The sequence below is a fragment of the Eleutherodactylus coqui genome, chromosome 8, assembly GCF_035609145.1.
Source record: "Eleutherodactylus coqui strain aEleCoq1 chromosome 8, aEleCoq1.hap1, whole genome shotgun sequence".
Classification (NCBI taxonomy): Eukaryota; Metazoa; Chordata; class Amphibia; order Anura; family Eleutherodactylidae; genus Eleutherodactylus; species Eleutherodactylus coqui.
Genome location: NC_089844.1, coordinates 173231740 through 173247305, shown reverse-complemented (window position 1 = coordinate 173247305; position 15566 = coordinate 173231740). Strand labels below are relative to the sequence as shown.

The window sequence follows — 15566 nt, the reverse complement described above, 5'->3', positions numbered from 1 at the left end:
AATATCACTAGAATGCTCTAAAACACTGCAAATAAGAAACATCTTTAAATACTAAAAAACTGATAGACTGATAAATAGAGATGAGCGAACGTACTCGTCCGAGCTTGATACTCGTTCGAGTATTAGCGTGTTCGAGATGCTCGTTACTCGTAACGAGCACCACGCGATGTTCGAATTACTTTCACTTTCCTCTCTGAGACGTTAGCACGCTTTTCTGGCCAATAGAAACACAGGGAAGGCATTACAACTTCCCCCTGTGACGTTCAAGCCCTATACCACCCCCCTGCAGTGAGTGGCTGGCGAGATCAGGTGTCACCCGAGTATAAAAATCGGCCCCTCACGCGGCTCGCCACAGATGCATTCTGACATAGAGGAGGGAAAGTGCTGCTGGTGCCGGAGCTGCTATAGGGAGAGCGTTAGGAGTTATTTTAGGCTTCAAGAACCCCAACGGTCCTTCTTAGGGCCACATCTGACCGTGTGCAGTACTGTTGAGGCTGCTTTCAGCAGTGTTGCACAATTTTTTTTTTGTATATCGGGCGTGCAGAGCATTGCGTCTGCAGTCTGCAGTCATTGTACAGAGTATAGGGCCAGTACTGGTGAGGCAGGGAAAGAGATATTCAGGCTATATAGGCAGTGGGCTTTTTCAAAAAAATTGGGGAAAAATACTATATTTGGGCTGCCTGTGACCGTCTTCAGTTTACTGCGTGTCTGCTGGGGGTAGTAGTCCTAATTAATACGCAGCTAAGCCTTACAGCAGGCTTGCACAAAATTGTTTCCTGGATCTGCTGTCATCATCCCGCCAGAGGGAAAGAGTATACATAATATTATACGCTGCCTACAGTATCTGTCTGCTGTATCAGCTCAGCATTTAAAAAAATAGAAGCAAAATACTTAAGACCTACTACTGGCCTTTGGCCACATGACTGCTTCTGCGCTGTGAATTCCACTAGCTCAGTCATATGCACCTACATCTCACTACAGGCGTGCGCAAAATTGTTTCCTGGCTCTGCTGTGCGTTCCGTAAGGGAAGTCAGCCTCCAACCACAGGCCAATAAGCGGAACATTTAATTACAGCGTTCTGTTTCTGCACTACTGGTAATACAGCATGCTGAGGGGTAGGGGTAGGCCTAGAGGACGTGGACGCGGGCGAGGACGCAGAGGCCCAAGTCAGGGTGTGGGCACAGGCCGAGCTCCTGATCCAGGTGTATCGCAGCCGACTGCTGCGGGATTAGGAGAGAGGCACGTTTCTGGCGTCCCCACATTCATCTCACAATTAATGGGTCCACGCGGTAGACATTTATTAGAAAATGAGCAGTGTGAGCAGGTCCTGTCGTGGATGGCAGAAAGTGCATCCAGCAATCTATCGACCACCCAGAATTCTGCGCCGTCCACTGCTGCAACTCTGAATCCTCTGGCTGCTGCTCCTCCTTCCTCCCAGCCTACTCACTCCATTACAATGACACATTCTGAGGAGCAGACAGACTCCCAGGAACTGTTCTCGGGCCCCTGCCAAGATTGGGCAGCAATGGTTCCTCTCCCACCGGAGGAGTTTGTCGTGACCGATGCCCAACCTTTGGAAAGTTCCCGGGGTCCGGGGGATGAGGCTGGGGACTTCCGGCAACTGTCTCAAGAGCTTTCAGTGGGTGAGGAGGACGATGACGATGAGACACAGTTGTCTATCACTCAGGTAGTAGTAATTGGAGTAAGTCCGAGGGAGGAGCACACAGAGGATTCGGAGGAAGAGCAGCAGGACGATGAGGTGACTGACCCCACCTGGTTTGCTACGCCTACTGAGGACAGGTCTTCAGAGGGGGAGGCAAGGGCAGCAGCAGGGCAGGTTGGAAGAGGCAGTGCGGTGGCCAGGGGTAGAGGCAGGGCCAGACCGAATAATCCACCAACTGTTTCCCAAAGCGTCCCCTCGCGCCATGCCAACCTGCAGAGGCCGAGGTGCTCAAAGGTCTGGCAGTTTTTCACTGAGAGTGCAGACGACCGACGAACAGTGGTGTGCAACCTTTGTCGCGCCCAGATCAGCTGGGGAGCCACCACCACCAGTCTCACCACCACCAGCATGCGCAGACATATGATGGCCAAGCACCCCACAAGGTGGGACGAAGGCCGTTCACCGCCTCCGGTTTGCACCGCTGCCTCTCCCCCTGTGCCCCAACCTGCCACTGAGATCCAACCCCCCTCTCAAGACACAGGCACTATCGTCTCCTGGCCTGCACCCACACCCTCACCTCCGCTGTGCTCGGCCCCATCCACCAATGTCTCTCAGCGCACCATCCAGCCGTCGCTAGCGCAAGCGTTGGAGCGCAAGCGCAAGTACGCCGCCACGCACCCGCACGCTCAAGCGTTAAACGTGCACATAGCCAAATTTATCAGCCTGGAGATGCTGCCGTATAGGGTTGTGGAAACGGAGGCTTTCAAAGGTATGATGGTGGCGGCGGCCACGCGCTACTCAGTTCCCAGTCGCCACTACTTTTCCCGATGTGCCGTCCCAGCCCTGCACGACCTCGTCTCTCGCAACATTGTACGCGCCCTCACCAACGCGGTTACTGGCAAGGTCCACTTAACAACAGACACGTGGACAAGCACAGGCGGGCAGGGCCACTATATCTCCCTGACGGCACATTGGGTGAATTTAGTGGAGGCTGGGACAGAGTCAGAGCCTGGGACCGCTCACGTCCTACCCATCCCCAGAATTGCGGGCCCCAGCTTGGTGGTGGTATCTGCGGCGGTGTATGCTTCCTCCACTAAACCACCCTCCTCCTCCTACGCAACCTCTGTCTCGCAATCAAGATGTGTCAGCAGCAGCACGTCGCCAGCAGTCGGTGTTGCACGTCGTGGCAGCACAGCGGTGGGCAAGCGTCAGCAGGCCGTGCCCATGGCCCACGAACTGCTGCAGTGTCTGACAGAGCAGACCGACCGCTGGCTTGCGCCGCTGAGCCTCCAACCGGGCATGGTCGTGTGTGACAACGGCCGTAACCTGGTGGCGGCTCTGCAGCTCGGCAGCCTCACGCACGTGCCCTGCCTGGCCCACGTCTTTAATTTGGTGGTTCAGTGCTTTCTGAAAAGCTACCCACGCTTGTCAGACCTGCTCGGAAAGGTGCGCCGGCTCTGCGCACATTTCCGCAAGTCCCACACGGACGCTGCCACCCTGCGCACCCTGCAACATCGATTTCATCTGCCAGTGCACCGACTGCTGTGCGACGTGCCCACACGGTGGAACTCTACGCTCCACATGTTGGCCAGGCTCTATGAGCAGCGTAGAGCTATAGTGGAATACCAACTCCAACATGGGCGGCACAGTGGGAGTCAGCCTCCTCAATTCTTTACAGAAGAGTGGGCCTGGTTGGCAGACATCTGCCAGGTCCTTGGAAACTTTGAGGAGTCTACCCAGATGGTGAGCGGCGATGCTGCAATCATTAGCATCACCATTCCTCTGCTATGCCTCTTGAGAAGTTCCCTGCAAAGCATAAAGGCAGACGCTTTGCGCTCGGAAACAGAGGCGGGGGAAAACAGTATGTCACTGGATAGTCAGAGCACCCTCATGTCGATATCTCAGCGCGTTGAGGACGAGGAGCATGAGGAGGATGAGGAGGAGGGGGAAGAGACAGCTTGACCCACTGCTGAGGGTACCCATGCTGCTTGCCTGTCATCATTTCAGCGTGTATGGCCTGAGGAGGAGGAGGAGGAGGATCCTGAAAGTGATCTTCCTAGTGAGGACAGCCATGTGTTGCGTACAGGTACCCTGGCACACATGGCTGACTTCATGTTAGGATGCCTTTCTCATGACCCTCGCGTTACACGCATTCTGGCCACTACGGATTACTGGGTGTACACACTGCTCGACCCACGGTATAAGGAGAACCTTTCCACTCTCATACCCGAAGAGGAAAGGGGTTCGAGAGTGATGCTATACCAAAGGACCCTGGCGGACAAACTGATGGTAAAATTCCCATCCGACAGCGCTAGTGGCCCAAGGCGCAGTTCCGAGGGCCAGGTAGCAGGGGAGGCGCAGAGATCAGGCAGCATGTACAGCACAGGCAGGGGAACACTCTCTAAGGCCTTTGACAGCTTTCTGGCTCCCCAGCAAGACTGTGTCACCGCTCCCCAGTCAAGGCTGAGTCGACGGGAGCACTGTAAAAGGATGGTGAGGGAGTACGTAGCCGATCGCACGACCGTCCTCCGTGACGCCTCTGCCCCCTACAACTACTGGGTGTCGAAGCTGCACACGTGGCCTGAACTCGCGCTGTATGCCCTGGAGGTGCTTGCTTGCCCTGCTGCTAGCGTCTTGTCAGAGAGCGTGTTTAGTGTGGCTGGGGGAATCATCACGGATAAGCGTACCCGCCTGTCAACCGACAGTGCCGACAGGCTTACACTCATCAAGATAAACAAAGCCTGGATTTCCCCAGACTTCTCTTCTCCACCAGCGGACAGCAGCGATACCTAAGCAATACGTAGGCTGCACCCGCGGATGGAAGCATCGTTCTCTATCACCATAAAAAACGGGGACATTTTTGCTTCATCAATCTGTGTATAATATTCATCCTCCTCCTTCTGCTCCTCCTCCTGAAACCTCACATAATCACGCCGAACGGGCAATTTTTCTTAGGCCCACAAGGCCAAGTCATATAATTTTTGTAAACAATTTTTATACGTTTCAATGCTCATTAAAGCGTTGAAACTTTTACCTGAACCAATTTTTATTTTAACTGGGCTGCCTCCAGGCCAAGTTGCAAATTAAGCCACATTAACCAAAGCGATTAATGGGTTTCACCTGCCCTCTTGGTTGGGCATGGGCAATTTTTCTGACGTACATTAGTACTGTTGGTACACCAATTTTTTGGGGCCCTCGCCTACAGTGTAATCCAATTAATTTTTTGCCCACCTGCATTAAGGCTGAAGTTACATCAGCTGTGCTGGGCACTGCAATGGGATATATTTATGTACCGCCGGTGGCTTCCTGGCACCCACCCATGCTGTCGGTCCACACGGAGTTGTAACTGCATGTGTCCATTTCTACAGAACCCCAGTCTGACTGGGGCATGCAGTGTGGGCCGAAGCCCACCTGCATTTAATCGGACGTTACCTCAGCTGTGTAGGGCACTGCAATGGGATACATTTATGTACAGCCGGTGGGTTCCAGGGAGCCACCCATGCTGTGGGTGCACACGGAATTCCCATTGCGGAGTTGTACCTGCCTGTGACTATTTATAAAAAACCGCGGTCTGACTGGGGCATGCAGACACCTTGACAGAATGAATAGTGTGTGGCACATAGGTTCCCCATTGCTATGCCCACGTGTGCAGCTCCAGATGGAGGTGGCACAGGATTATATTTCTCATTGCTTCTGTACAGCATTGTGGGCTATTGCCCCGCCCCTTTTAAAGAGGGTCGCTGCCTAGCCGTGCCAACCCTCTGCAGTGTGTGCCTGCGGTTCCTCCTCATGGCAGACGCACTTATAAATAGACATGAGTGTGGTGTGGCATGAGTGCAGCTGAAGGCTGCGCAGGGACACTTTGGCGTGCGCTGTGGACACTGCGTCGTGCGGGGGGGGGGTTGAGCAGCATGTAACCCAGGAGAAGTGGCAGCGGAGTGTCATGCAGGCAGTGATTGTGCTTTGTTGGAGGTAGTGTGGTGCTTAGCTAAGGTATGCATTGCTAATGAGGGCTTTTCAGAAGTAAAAGTTGTTGGGAGGAGGGGGGGCACTCTTGCCGCTATTGTAGCTTAATAGTGGGACCTGGGAACTTGAGATGCAGCCCAACATGTAGCCCCTCGCCTGCCCTATCCGTTGCGGTGTCATTCCCATCACTTTCTTGAATTGCCCAGATTTTCACAAATGGAAACCTTAGCGAGCATCGGCGATATACAAAAATGCTCGATTCGCCCATTGACTTTAATGGGGTTCATTACTCGAAACGAACCCTCGAGCATCGCGATAATTTCGTCCCGAGTAACGAGCACCCGAGCATTTTGGTGCTCTCTCTTCTCTACTGATAAACCAAAGCATGATTGTGTGGAAGGTCTTGGCAAGACTGTAGAGAAGCTTCTATTACAGAGATGGATAGAGCACAGGTCTTTGAGAAGGTTGGGTTTGCAGGGTTTTACCAGAGATAGAATGTTTATTATCTATGTGCTTTCTTGTTACCTGGATGAATAAGGTATATAAGGTAAAGCATGACATCACTATGTGTAAGGCCCTGGCAAGGGTGTAGAGAAGCCTCGCCTCTTACAGAACTGGATGCAGTATATGTCCTCAGGAAGTTTGGGTTTGACGCAGGTTTATATCAGATATAGGACTATTGCTATTCACGCATGTGCATTCTTGATAGTTGAATATAATGTAAAGTTTATAAAGTTTGATTATTACGCACCATGACACACTGGATAGGTATGCTGCAGCTGAACTGAACAAATCCCACCACTACCTAAAGTGAAACAAAGTCACATATGGTTTTAAATCAGGATTCTCCAGGCTTCATATTCCAATATCACTGGAATGTTCCAAGACTCTGCAAATAAGGAACATCTTCAAATACTGAAGGACAGGTGGACTGATAAACCAAAATAGGATTGTGTGGAAGGTCCTGACAAGGCTGTAGCTTCTATTACAGAGATGTATAGAGCACAGGCGCTCTATCTATTTGGGCTTGTGGAATTTTACCAAAGATAGAATGTTTGTCATCTCATGTGCTTTCTTGTTAGCTGGATAAATAAGGAATATAATGTAAAGTTTCATTATTACGTACCATGACACACTGGATGGCCAGGCTCCAGCTGGACGGAACAAATCCCGCCACTACCTAAAGTGAAACAAAGTTACATCTAGTTTTATATCAGGATTCTCCAGACTTTATATTCCAACATCACTAGAATGTTCTAAAGCACTGCAAATAAGGAACATCTTCAAATACTAAAAAACTGATGGACTGATAAACCAAAACATGATTGTGTGGAAGGTCCTGGCAAGGCTGTAGAGAAGCTTCTAATACAGAAATGAATAGAGCACAGGTCTTTGAGAATGTTTGGCGTCCAGGAGTTTACCAGAGATAGAATGTTATCTTATGTACTTTCTTGTTAGCTGGATAAATCAGTGATATAATGTAAATTATATAAATTTTAATGATTGCTTACCACAATACCCTGGGCTGCCCTATTATAGATAGGTATTAGTGTAGTATGTCTCTACCATAAATATGGGTTCGCCGGGCTCACCTACAGGGAATGCCCAGGTCTCGCCACAAGCTGGTAAAAGCTCCTGATTGGTGGAGACATACTACACTAGTGCCGCTCAGTACTAGTAGGCAGCTCCCAGCTCCGGCCTGACTACAGCCAGGAAGCTCCCTCCGGATACTCCTCTCGACCGGTGCCATACTGGAGAGCTGACACTCCGGCACCAGTCGGGATGCAGAGGGCTGACACTCAGGTCCGGCATACCTGCAGCCAAGAAACTGCCTCTGAACAATCCTCCCAACCGTTGCCGGCCTTTAAGCCTCCTAATAGTACTTAGCGGTACTAGTGTAGTACCGCTAAGCTCCTGGTTGGTCTCCACCAATCGGGAGCTTTTACCAGTTCTGGCTGTGACCTGTGCATTACATGTAGGTGAGATTGGCCAACTCATACTTCCGGTGGAGACATACTACACTAATACCTTATAAATAAGCAGAGTAACTCCCATCACCATGTACAGGGAAGCATAAAATCACATCTCATGTAGTTATAAAAACACAAGTCTTCATATCCAAAAACATTAGAAATTATGATTCAGGTTACTACCTCCAAATACTAAAAATTGATAAAGTTACTGTGTGGAAGGTCCTAGCAGGGTTGTAGTCTGGTGGACGAGTCTGATGTAGGATTTTACCAAAATAAACATTGGACTTTAATTTTCTACCCCAGGCTCATATCTGGAGGTTTTCTTGTTAGGACTTAAACAGACGAGCGTGTTTTTGTACAGTTTTGCGCGTGGGAGAATCCCGCACACATAACATGGAGAATAGAACCCATTGATTTCAATGGGTTCAACCTTGCTTCTTTTTTTTGCACCCACTGTTTTCGCAGCATTAAAACAAATACCCTATCTTGCATGTGTTTGTGCGCCAAAGAGCCTCATAGAGGTATTTGGGAGGTGTGCAAACACACTAAATGCTGCACATACCTGCCATCACCGACACCACGTTAAGCTAATTAGCCAATTAAATCAGGGTGGGGTGATTCCCCTGCCCATGTGAATGGGTGGTGGCTGTCCAAATCCTCTCGGTATTTGCGAAGGCATGAGAGCAGTCTACACTTGTCCACTGTGCAAAAAAATTGTGCAGAAGCGAGTGTATTACGTGATGTGCTCATCTGTTAAAGATCTAACAGTGACTAGAAGTCTGAGGTTTTACATTACGAAGCATCACGTTACAGTGTCTCACATCTGTCCCCATGTGTTACATATGTCCCTGTGTCACAGCATTCCCAATCTCACATTGGTCACTGGCTGTCACATGGGTCACTGGCTGTCACTTTGGTCTCTGGTCTCTTCATTTTCATGGAAAGCCAATTCACTTATTTATTAGTATTTTTTGGAACTGGGAATGAGTCCTGTGTACAACCATGAGAGAACATACAAACTGCCTGCAGGTGACAAAGATAACCATCATGACATAATTTATTGTACATTACAAAAATTGACCTTATTTTTTGTTATACCATTCACGACCACATGGAGTGCTGTTATGACAGTCCCATAGAACACAATGTTCTGCATGAAGTGAGTGAAATATAAGAGGAGGAAGGAGAGAGGAAGCGAAAGGAGGGTGATGTGTGCAGAGGATAGCAATACTCTAGATGGATAAATCAGCAATCTTGTATATAAAGTTTGATTATTCTGTACCATAATCCACCACTTCCTGAAGGGAAACAAGTCACATCTAGTTTTAGATCAAGGTTCTCAAGCTTGTTTCAAAAACATCATCCACTCTAGATATACAGAAATTTGGACCTTCTATAGGGATTAGTGAGCACAAATGTACGAGCAGTGCCCCCTAGTGGAAATGATAAGGAGTGAAAGTGTCATTGTCAAGGATAAATTGTGGACAAGTCAATGGTGAAGACGTTATGTGGACAAGGGGATGTTTAGGTCTACTACTTACCAGGACACTCCTCATCAGCTCATTGCTATTTGAATCTGTAGAAACATAAACGAGACTGGAGGTCAGATAAGACGTCATCCCAACACAAGTCCTAGGCTATATTAGATCGATGGCTTCTCTTCACAGGACTCTGTTAGGAGGACAACAGAGTACTGTTGTATCTTGTCTCCACCAGAGGAATGGGTGGAGACAAGCTGAACGCCTACAACTTTATCGGCTGGGCCAGAGAATCCGCTGGCCTGTGCTCCTAGCTCCGCTGTCATAATTTCTGCGACAACCTTCTTCCCTTCCACCTTTGGCGGTTTAAGTCCCCCCCCCCCCCCCTCCCGCTCCTCCTCATCCATTGCATTCCCCCGCTGTCAATATCCTGGGGCAGCAACCCCTCAAGCAGGCACCGCTGGGGGCTCATAGATCTGCAGTGATACTTCCCCCGGCGACCTTCCCTGCTGACGTCGGTGCTGTAATTTCCCCCTCCGATGCATTTCCCCACTGTCACTGCCCCCGGCACTCTGCCTTCTTCTCCCATTCCTGCTCCGCTGAGGTCGGTCACCCACTGTCAGTCTCCTCACCGGCGACATATAATGCTTGCAATATGTGACGGCACCAAGGAGACTGACAGCGCAAGAGCTGGGAAAGGGACAAGGGAGAGCGGCTGAGTTTCACTGCCCCCGGTGCTCTGCCTTCTTCTCCCATCCCTGCTCCGCCGCAGTCTAGTGCAGAAATCCATAAAGGCACAAGGAAGAGTAAACCTGGGGTCAGTGGCACAATGAGGCGGGAGGGGACATAATGGAAACCCATTCTCCGGCCCAGCCAATCAAATTGTGGACGTTGCTTGTGGGCGTGCAGCTTGTCTCCACCCATTCTTCTGGTGGAGACAAGATACAACAGTACTGGACCACAGATGGAAGCATCTGGAGCAGAGACCCAACCATGATCACAATAAATCTCCATCGCTCAGTGATGAGGTGATAGACACTCTTCCATCCACCAAATAGAAGGGGTCTTCAACCCCCTTCTGAGGCTTCCATGTTTGTCTTAGCTAATCAAATAGAGGTTACGCCCTGCCCCCTGTCGATAAGGTAAAGATGTTGTAGTAGACATAAGGGTGGCTGCACACGAGCGTAATTCGCTGCTTGTGAGAGACATTTGCACGGTACGTAGCAAGTACGCAATGACATTGCCTACTTACTGCGTGCGCCAATCACCATGCACTATCTTGGCATATATGTTCCAAATTAGAACATGATGTAATCTTTCTTATGCGTGTATTTTGCGCAATATGTGTGAGTGGAAACATGGGAGCCTATGGCAGATTGTATGTGTATTACATACACAAAAACCCACATGTAATAAGCTGTCGCCACACGCTTGTGTAAAGGAGGCCTAAAGAGGAGAGCTGGCTTATATATGGTTGTTACTAACTTAGCTTGTGCTGTGACTGCTCGCTGGGAGAGGAGGGAAGGTGCTACCTTTTCTTTGGATGTGAGATGATATTTTCTGCAGCTTCTCATTCAGAAGATTCCTTGAATTTTTATCTGTTTTGCTAAATAGGTAAAAATCAGCAGCCATTTCATCAATAAGAGGCTGGCTCCCGAGAATCCTCATCTTCAGCTCTGGAGAGCTGATGTCCAGGTCATCGGCCACCACCAGCACGTTCTTCTTTCCTTCAGTAATAAGACATTATAAGATTGTGACAGAGGCAAAAACACTATAATGTGGGTGCATAGAGTGAAACATCATAGTTAGGCTGAGTGTCAACGGGCAAGACAGACTATTGCAAGTGATATTAGGCCACAGGGGAGCCCTAATGTCACCGCGATTTTCCACTATGAACCTATCTAAGGCCCCCTGTCCATGGGCGATGCGAAGTCCCGTGGGAAATCTCCGCCGCGGGAGCCGCCGCTCGGGAGCAGGAGCCGCCGCCGATTCTCTGCCGGTCAGCCCTATCTGATAGGGTCCGCCTATCAGATAGGGCTGACCGGCTTCCAAATTGCCCGCCGTGAGCAGAGAATCGCAATGATTCTCCACTCATGGACAGGTGCTGGCTCTTTCCATAGCAATGCTATGGATAACTATGGAAAGCATCAGCCGGCGTGATTTGCCGGCGGTGAAATCACGCCCGTGAACAGGCACCCTAAATGATAGGTTCATCATGGAGAATCGCGGCATGCTACGATTCTTAGACACTAGCAGAAAATTGCAAGCGATTTTCCGCTTGTGTACATTGGGCTGCGCTTTCCATAGTTATCCTATGGAAAGCGTGTCATGCGTTCTCCGCATGCTATTTATCGCCATGGATCACACTATGACAAATCGCACATGGACAGCCAGCCTTACAATGGTCAGAACACACAGCTCAAGGTTTGTTGAAATGTATCATTTGGCTTGGAATCCATTTATGCCGGCAGGTTCAAAGCTATACGGGAGGTAACAATCCTACCCCAGGCACAAATGTCTGAGGGGCCAAAAATTCCCTCAGCCACATGTAAAGTCATCCGTATTACAAATCGTCATCTCACGCTCTGGCTTGCATGTGAATCTCCTGCTCCGACCCATCATGTGGGGGAATCTCCCACTCCGACCCATCATGTGGGGGAATCTCCCGCTCCGACCCCTCACATGGGGGAATCTCCCGCCCCTACCCCTCAAGTGAGGGAATCTCCCACTCCGACCCCCTGATGTGAGGGAATCTCCCGCTCCGACCCCCCGTGTGGGGGAATCTCCCGCTCCGACCCCTCATGTGAGGGAATCTCCCACTCCGACCCCCTGATGTGAGGGAATCTCCAGCTCTGACCCCGCATGTAAAGGAATCTCCCGCACCGACCCTTCATGTGAGGGAATCTCCTGCTCCGACCCATCATGTGGGGGAATCTCCCGCTCTGACCCCTCATGTATGGGAATCTCCCACCCCTACTACTCAAGTGAGGGAATCTCCCGCTCCAACCCCCTGATGTGAGGGAATCTCCCGCTCTGACCCCTCGTGTGGGGGAATCTCCCGCTCCGACCTCTCGTGTGGGGGAATCTCCCGCTCCGACCCCTCGTGTGGGGGAATCTTCCGCTTCGACCCCTCGTGTGGGGGAATCTCCCGCTCCGACCACTCGTGTGGGGGAATCTCCCGCTCCGACCTCTCGTGTGGGGAATCTCCCACTCCGACCCATCATGTGGGGGAATCTCCCGCTCCGACCCCTCGTGTGGGGGAATCTCCCGCTCCGACCCCTCGAGTGGGGGAATCTCCCGCTCCGACCCCTCGAGTGGGGGAATCTCCCGCTCCGACCCCTCGAGTGGGGGAATCTCCCGCTCCGACCCCTCACGTGGGGGAATCTCCCGCTCCGACCCCTCACGTGGGGGAATCTCCCGCTCCGACCCCTCACGTGGGGGAATCTCCCGCTCCGACCCCTCACGTGGGGGAATCTCCCGCTCCGACCCCTCACGTGGGGGAATCTCCCGCTCCGACCCCTCACGTGGGGGAATCTCCCGCTCCGACCCCTCACGTGGGGGAATCTCCCGCTCCGACCCCTCACGTGGGGCAATCTCCCACTCCGACCCATCATGTGGGGGAATCTCCCGCTCCGACCCCTCACGTGGGGAAATTTCCTTCTCTATTCTCTCAGTGGGGAATCTCCTGCTTTCATATTTTACACTCATGCGAGAAATCTGTGGCTCCGACCTCTCAGTTGGGAAGTTCCTGATACTCCAGCCTGTTCTTACCCAACGTCTGGGAGAGATATCTGAGCTCCTCGTCATACAGGGAGTCGGTCACGTCGGTGATGTTGACTCTCCCCCTGTCCTTGGAATGATAAAGGATGGCAAAGTGACAGCGGGACGCCTCTTCTTGGAGCCTCTGGTAGCCATTGTTGGTTATGCTGAAGCTTCTCACCTCTGTAACGCAGTCCTCACCCTTCAAGAAGTCACTGAGGAACCGGAAGGAGCTGGGAGCTTCCCGGGAGAAGATCCCAACCACCCGCTTCATGGTCAGACTGTTCTGGAGTACTGAAAACATCGAAGAGTCAGGCTCAGAGGAAAGAGAGGCCACAGCAATCATCAAAACATCATAATACACACCACAGCTGCTGCAGAGCCTCATAATACACACATCAGCTTCTGCAGAACCTCATAATTTACCTCAGCTGCTGCAGAACCTCACAATAAAAGTCCACATTGCTGCAGAACCTCACAATACACACCTCAGCTGCTGCAGAACCTCATAATACACACCTCAGCTGCTGCAGAACCTCGTAATACACACCTCAGCTGCTGCAGAGCCTCACAATACACACCTCAGCTGCTGCAGAGCCTCAAAATACACACTGCAGCTGCTGCAGAACCTCATAATACAAACATCAGCTGCTGCAGAACCTAACCATAAAAGTCCTCATTGCTGCAAAACCTCACAATACACACCTTAGCTGCTGCAGAACCTCATAATACACACCTCAGCTGCTGCAGAACCTCATAATACATACCTCAGCTGCTGCAGAACCTCATAATACACCTCAGCTGCTGCAGAACCTCACGATACACCTCAGCTGCTGCAGAGCCTCACAATACAAGTCCACATTGCTGCAAAATCTCACAATACACACCTCAGCTGCTGCAGAACCTCACAATACACACCTCAGCTGCTGCAGAGCCTCATAATACACACCTCAACTGCTGCAGAGCCTCATAATACACATCTCAGCTGCTGCAGAACCTCATAATACACCTCAGCTGCTGCAGAACCTCACAATAGACACCTCAGCTGCTGCAGACCCTCATAATATCTGTCAGCTACTGCAGTGGAGTATCATCCCACTTTGGTAACCGTCCCCTGCCCGGTGATACCTGCCCGCTCTGCTGCTTCACAGACTTCCTGCTCTTCCTCCTCCTCTTTTATTAAAGGAAAGTGAAAATGAAAGCGTCTCGTTCTTGGAGGTACTTTACCCCGTGCCCTGTGGACTCGCTATATCACATGAGACTGCTTAAAGGGCCAGTACACCCACAATCCCTATATCTGAATACAAGCTATTGCTCTCTGTTATCAGACAGCTCTTACATATTTCTGGAAAGGATACAATTTTTAAAGTTCTTCTACTTTGAATCAGTAATAATGTTAATCTTGGCTGCAAGTTCTAGTTTCCCAGTGATAAGACGGCAGTGACCAGCTAAATGTTAGCAGTTACCAGTGACATTATGATAGTGACCATCGAGAGCGCACCGGTGACCGATGACATTGCACTGGTGGTAAATACTAGTTTCCATCAACAATATGTGACTTTACACTAGTTTGCAGTGACCTTTCATTAGTGACTGGTAATGTTTCACCAATTAACAGTGATAATATATTAGCTTCCAGTGATTTTAGAACACTTATACAGTATTATTGTATCTTGACGCTGGTGGAGACAAGTGTGAAAGCCCGGTGATGCCCCCTCTACCTCATTGGCTGCATAGATGCTTCCCCTGGAGGTCCAGGCAGGCCAGCTGCTCTTCACCTCGCTGCTCACACTCACCCCCTGCAATCGTCCATCTATTGCTGCGCTCCTCTGGTCCTAGGAGCGTGTTGATGTTCCAGATGCTGACCTCTGCTGCTTACACTAACTGTCCCCCCCCCCGCTATCGGATGTCTATCAGCGCTCCTCCGGTCTACACCCCGCTGAAGTGCTCAGCTCCTCCGCTGCGCACATTCTCAGCGGTACACTAAGGGGGAGGACAGCGGCGGTACTCATTGTAGCCTGGGCTGGAGGGTTACGATACGTTTTACAGCAACTAATGCACAGCGAACAGGAAAAAGTACCCTAACCCTAAGGGCGCCTACCCACTGGCGATTTTTTTACCTTTGCGTTTTGCGTTTTTTCTGAAGAGCAATTAGGATAGAATGTGTTCTTGTCCACTTGCGGTTTTTTTTTCGGTCCGTTGCAATTTTTCACATAGGAACTGTCAGTTGCATAGGTGTCCTTATTTTTCTCTTAATGCACCCATGAATGTCAATGGAAATTAACGGAAAACGCGCAAAAAAGCCGCGAAAAACGCGCAGAAAACGCTGCGTTTTTCACGCACGAAAATCGGCAACGCCAGTGGGTAGGCGCCCTTAGGCCTCCCTCACACAGGGCGTTTTCAGCAGCGTTTTCAGCCCAGCACTAAACGCTGTACAACACTCCCATTCATTTCAATGGGGCTGGTCACACAGGGCTGAAAACGCTGCTTTGAAAAACGCTGCGTTTTGAAAGCGCTGCATGTTCTATTCTTGGGCGTTTTCAGCTGAGTCTCCCATTGAAATGAATGGGCAGCCTCTTCAGCTGGGCTGAAAACACAGCTGAAAACACAGCTGAAAAGGCAGCTGAAAGCTCCGCTGAAAACTCGGCTGAAAAGGCAGCGTTTTGCAAACGCCCTGTGTGAGGGAGGCCTTACACTGCAGCCCTGGCTAAAATCACTACTGAGGCTAGC

General features: G+C 50.6%; 1 protein-coding gene across 1 annotated transcript in view; it reads right to left on the bottom strand.

Annotated features, from left to right (window-relative positions):
- Nucleotides 1-14059, bottom strand: part of LOC136577200 (uncharacterized) — a 29298-nt gene extending 15239 nt beyond the window's left edge. Inside the window, exons 1-6 of the mRNA XM_066577000.1 lie at nucleotides 13965-14059; nucleotides 12849-13130; nucleotides 10610-10804; nucleotides 9141-9175; nucleotides 6753-6806; nucleotides 6378-6431 (exon numbers count right to left, since the gene is read on the bottom strand). Coding sequence (XP_066433097.1) covers nucleotides 6378-6431; nucleotides 6753-6806; nucleotides 9141-9175; nucleotides 10610-10804; nucleotides 12849-13110 — 600 coding nt within the window. The 5' untranslated portion in view covers nucleotides 13111-13130; nucleotides 13965-14059. The remainder of the gene's footprint in view (nucleotides 1-6377; nucleotides 6432-6752; nucleotides 6807-9140; nucleotides 9176-10609; nucleotides 10805-12848; nucleotides 13131-13964) is intronic.
- Nucleotides 14060-15566: the final 1507 nt, after the last annotated feature.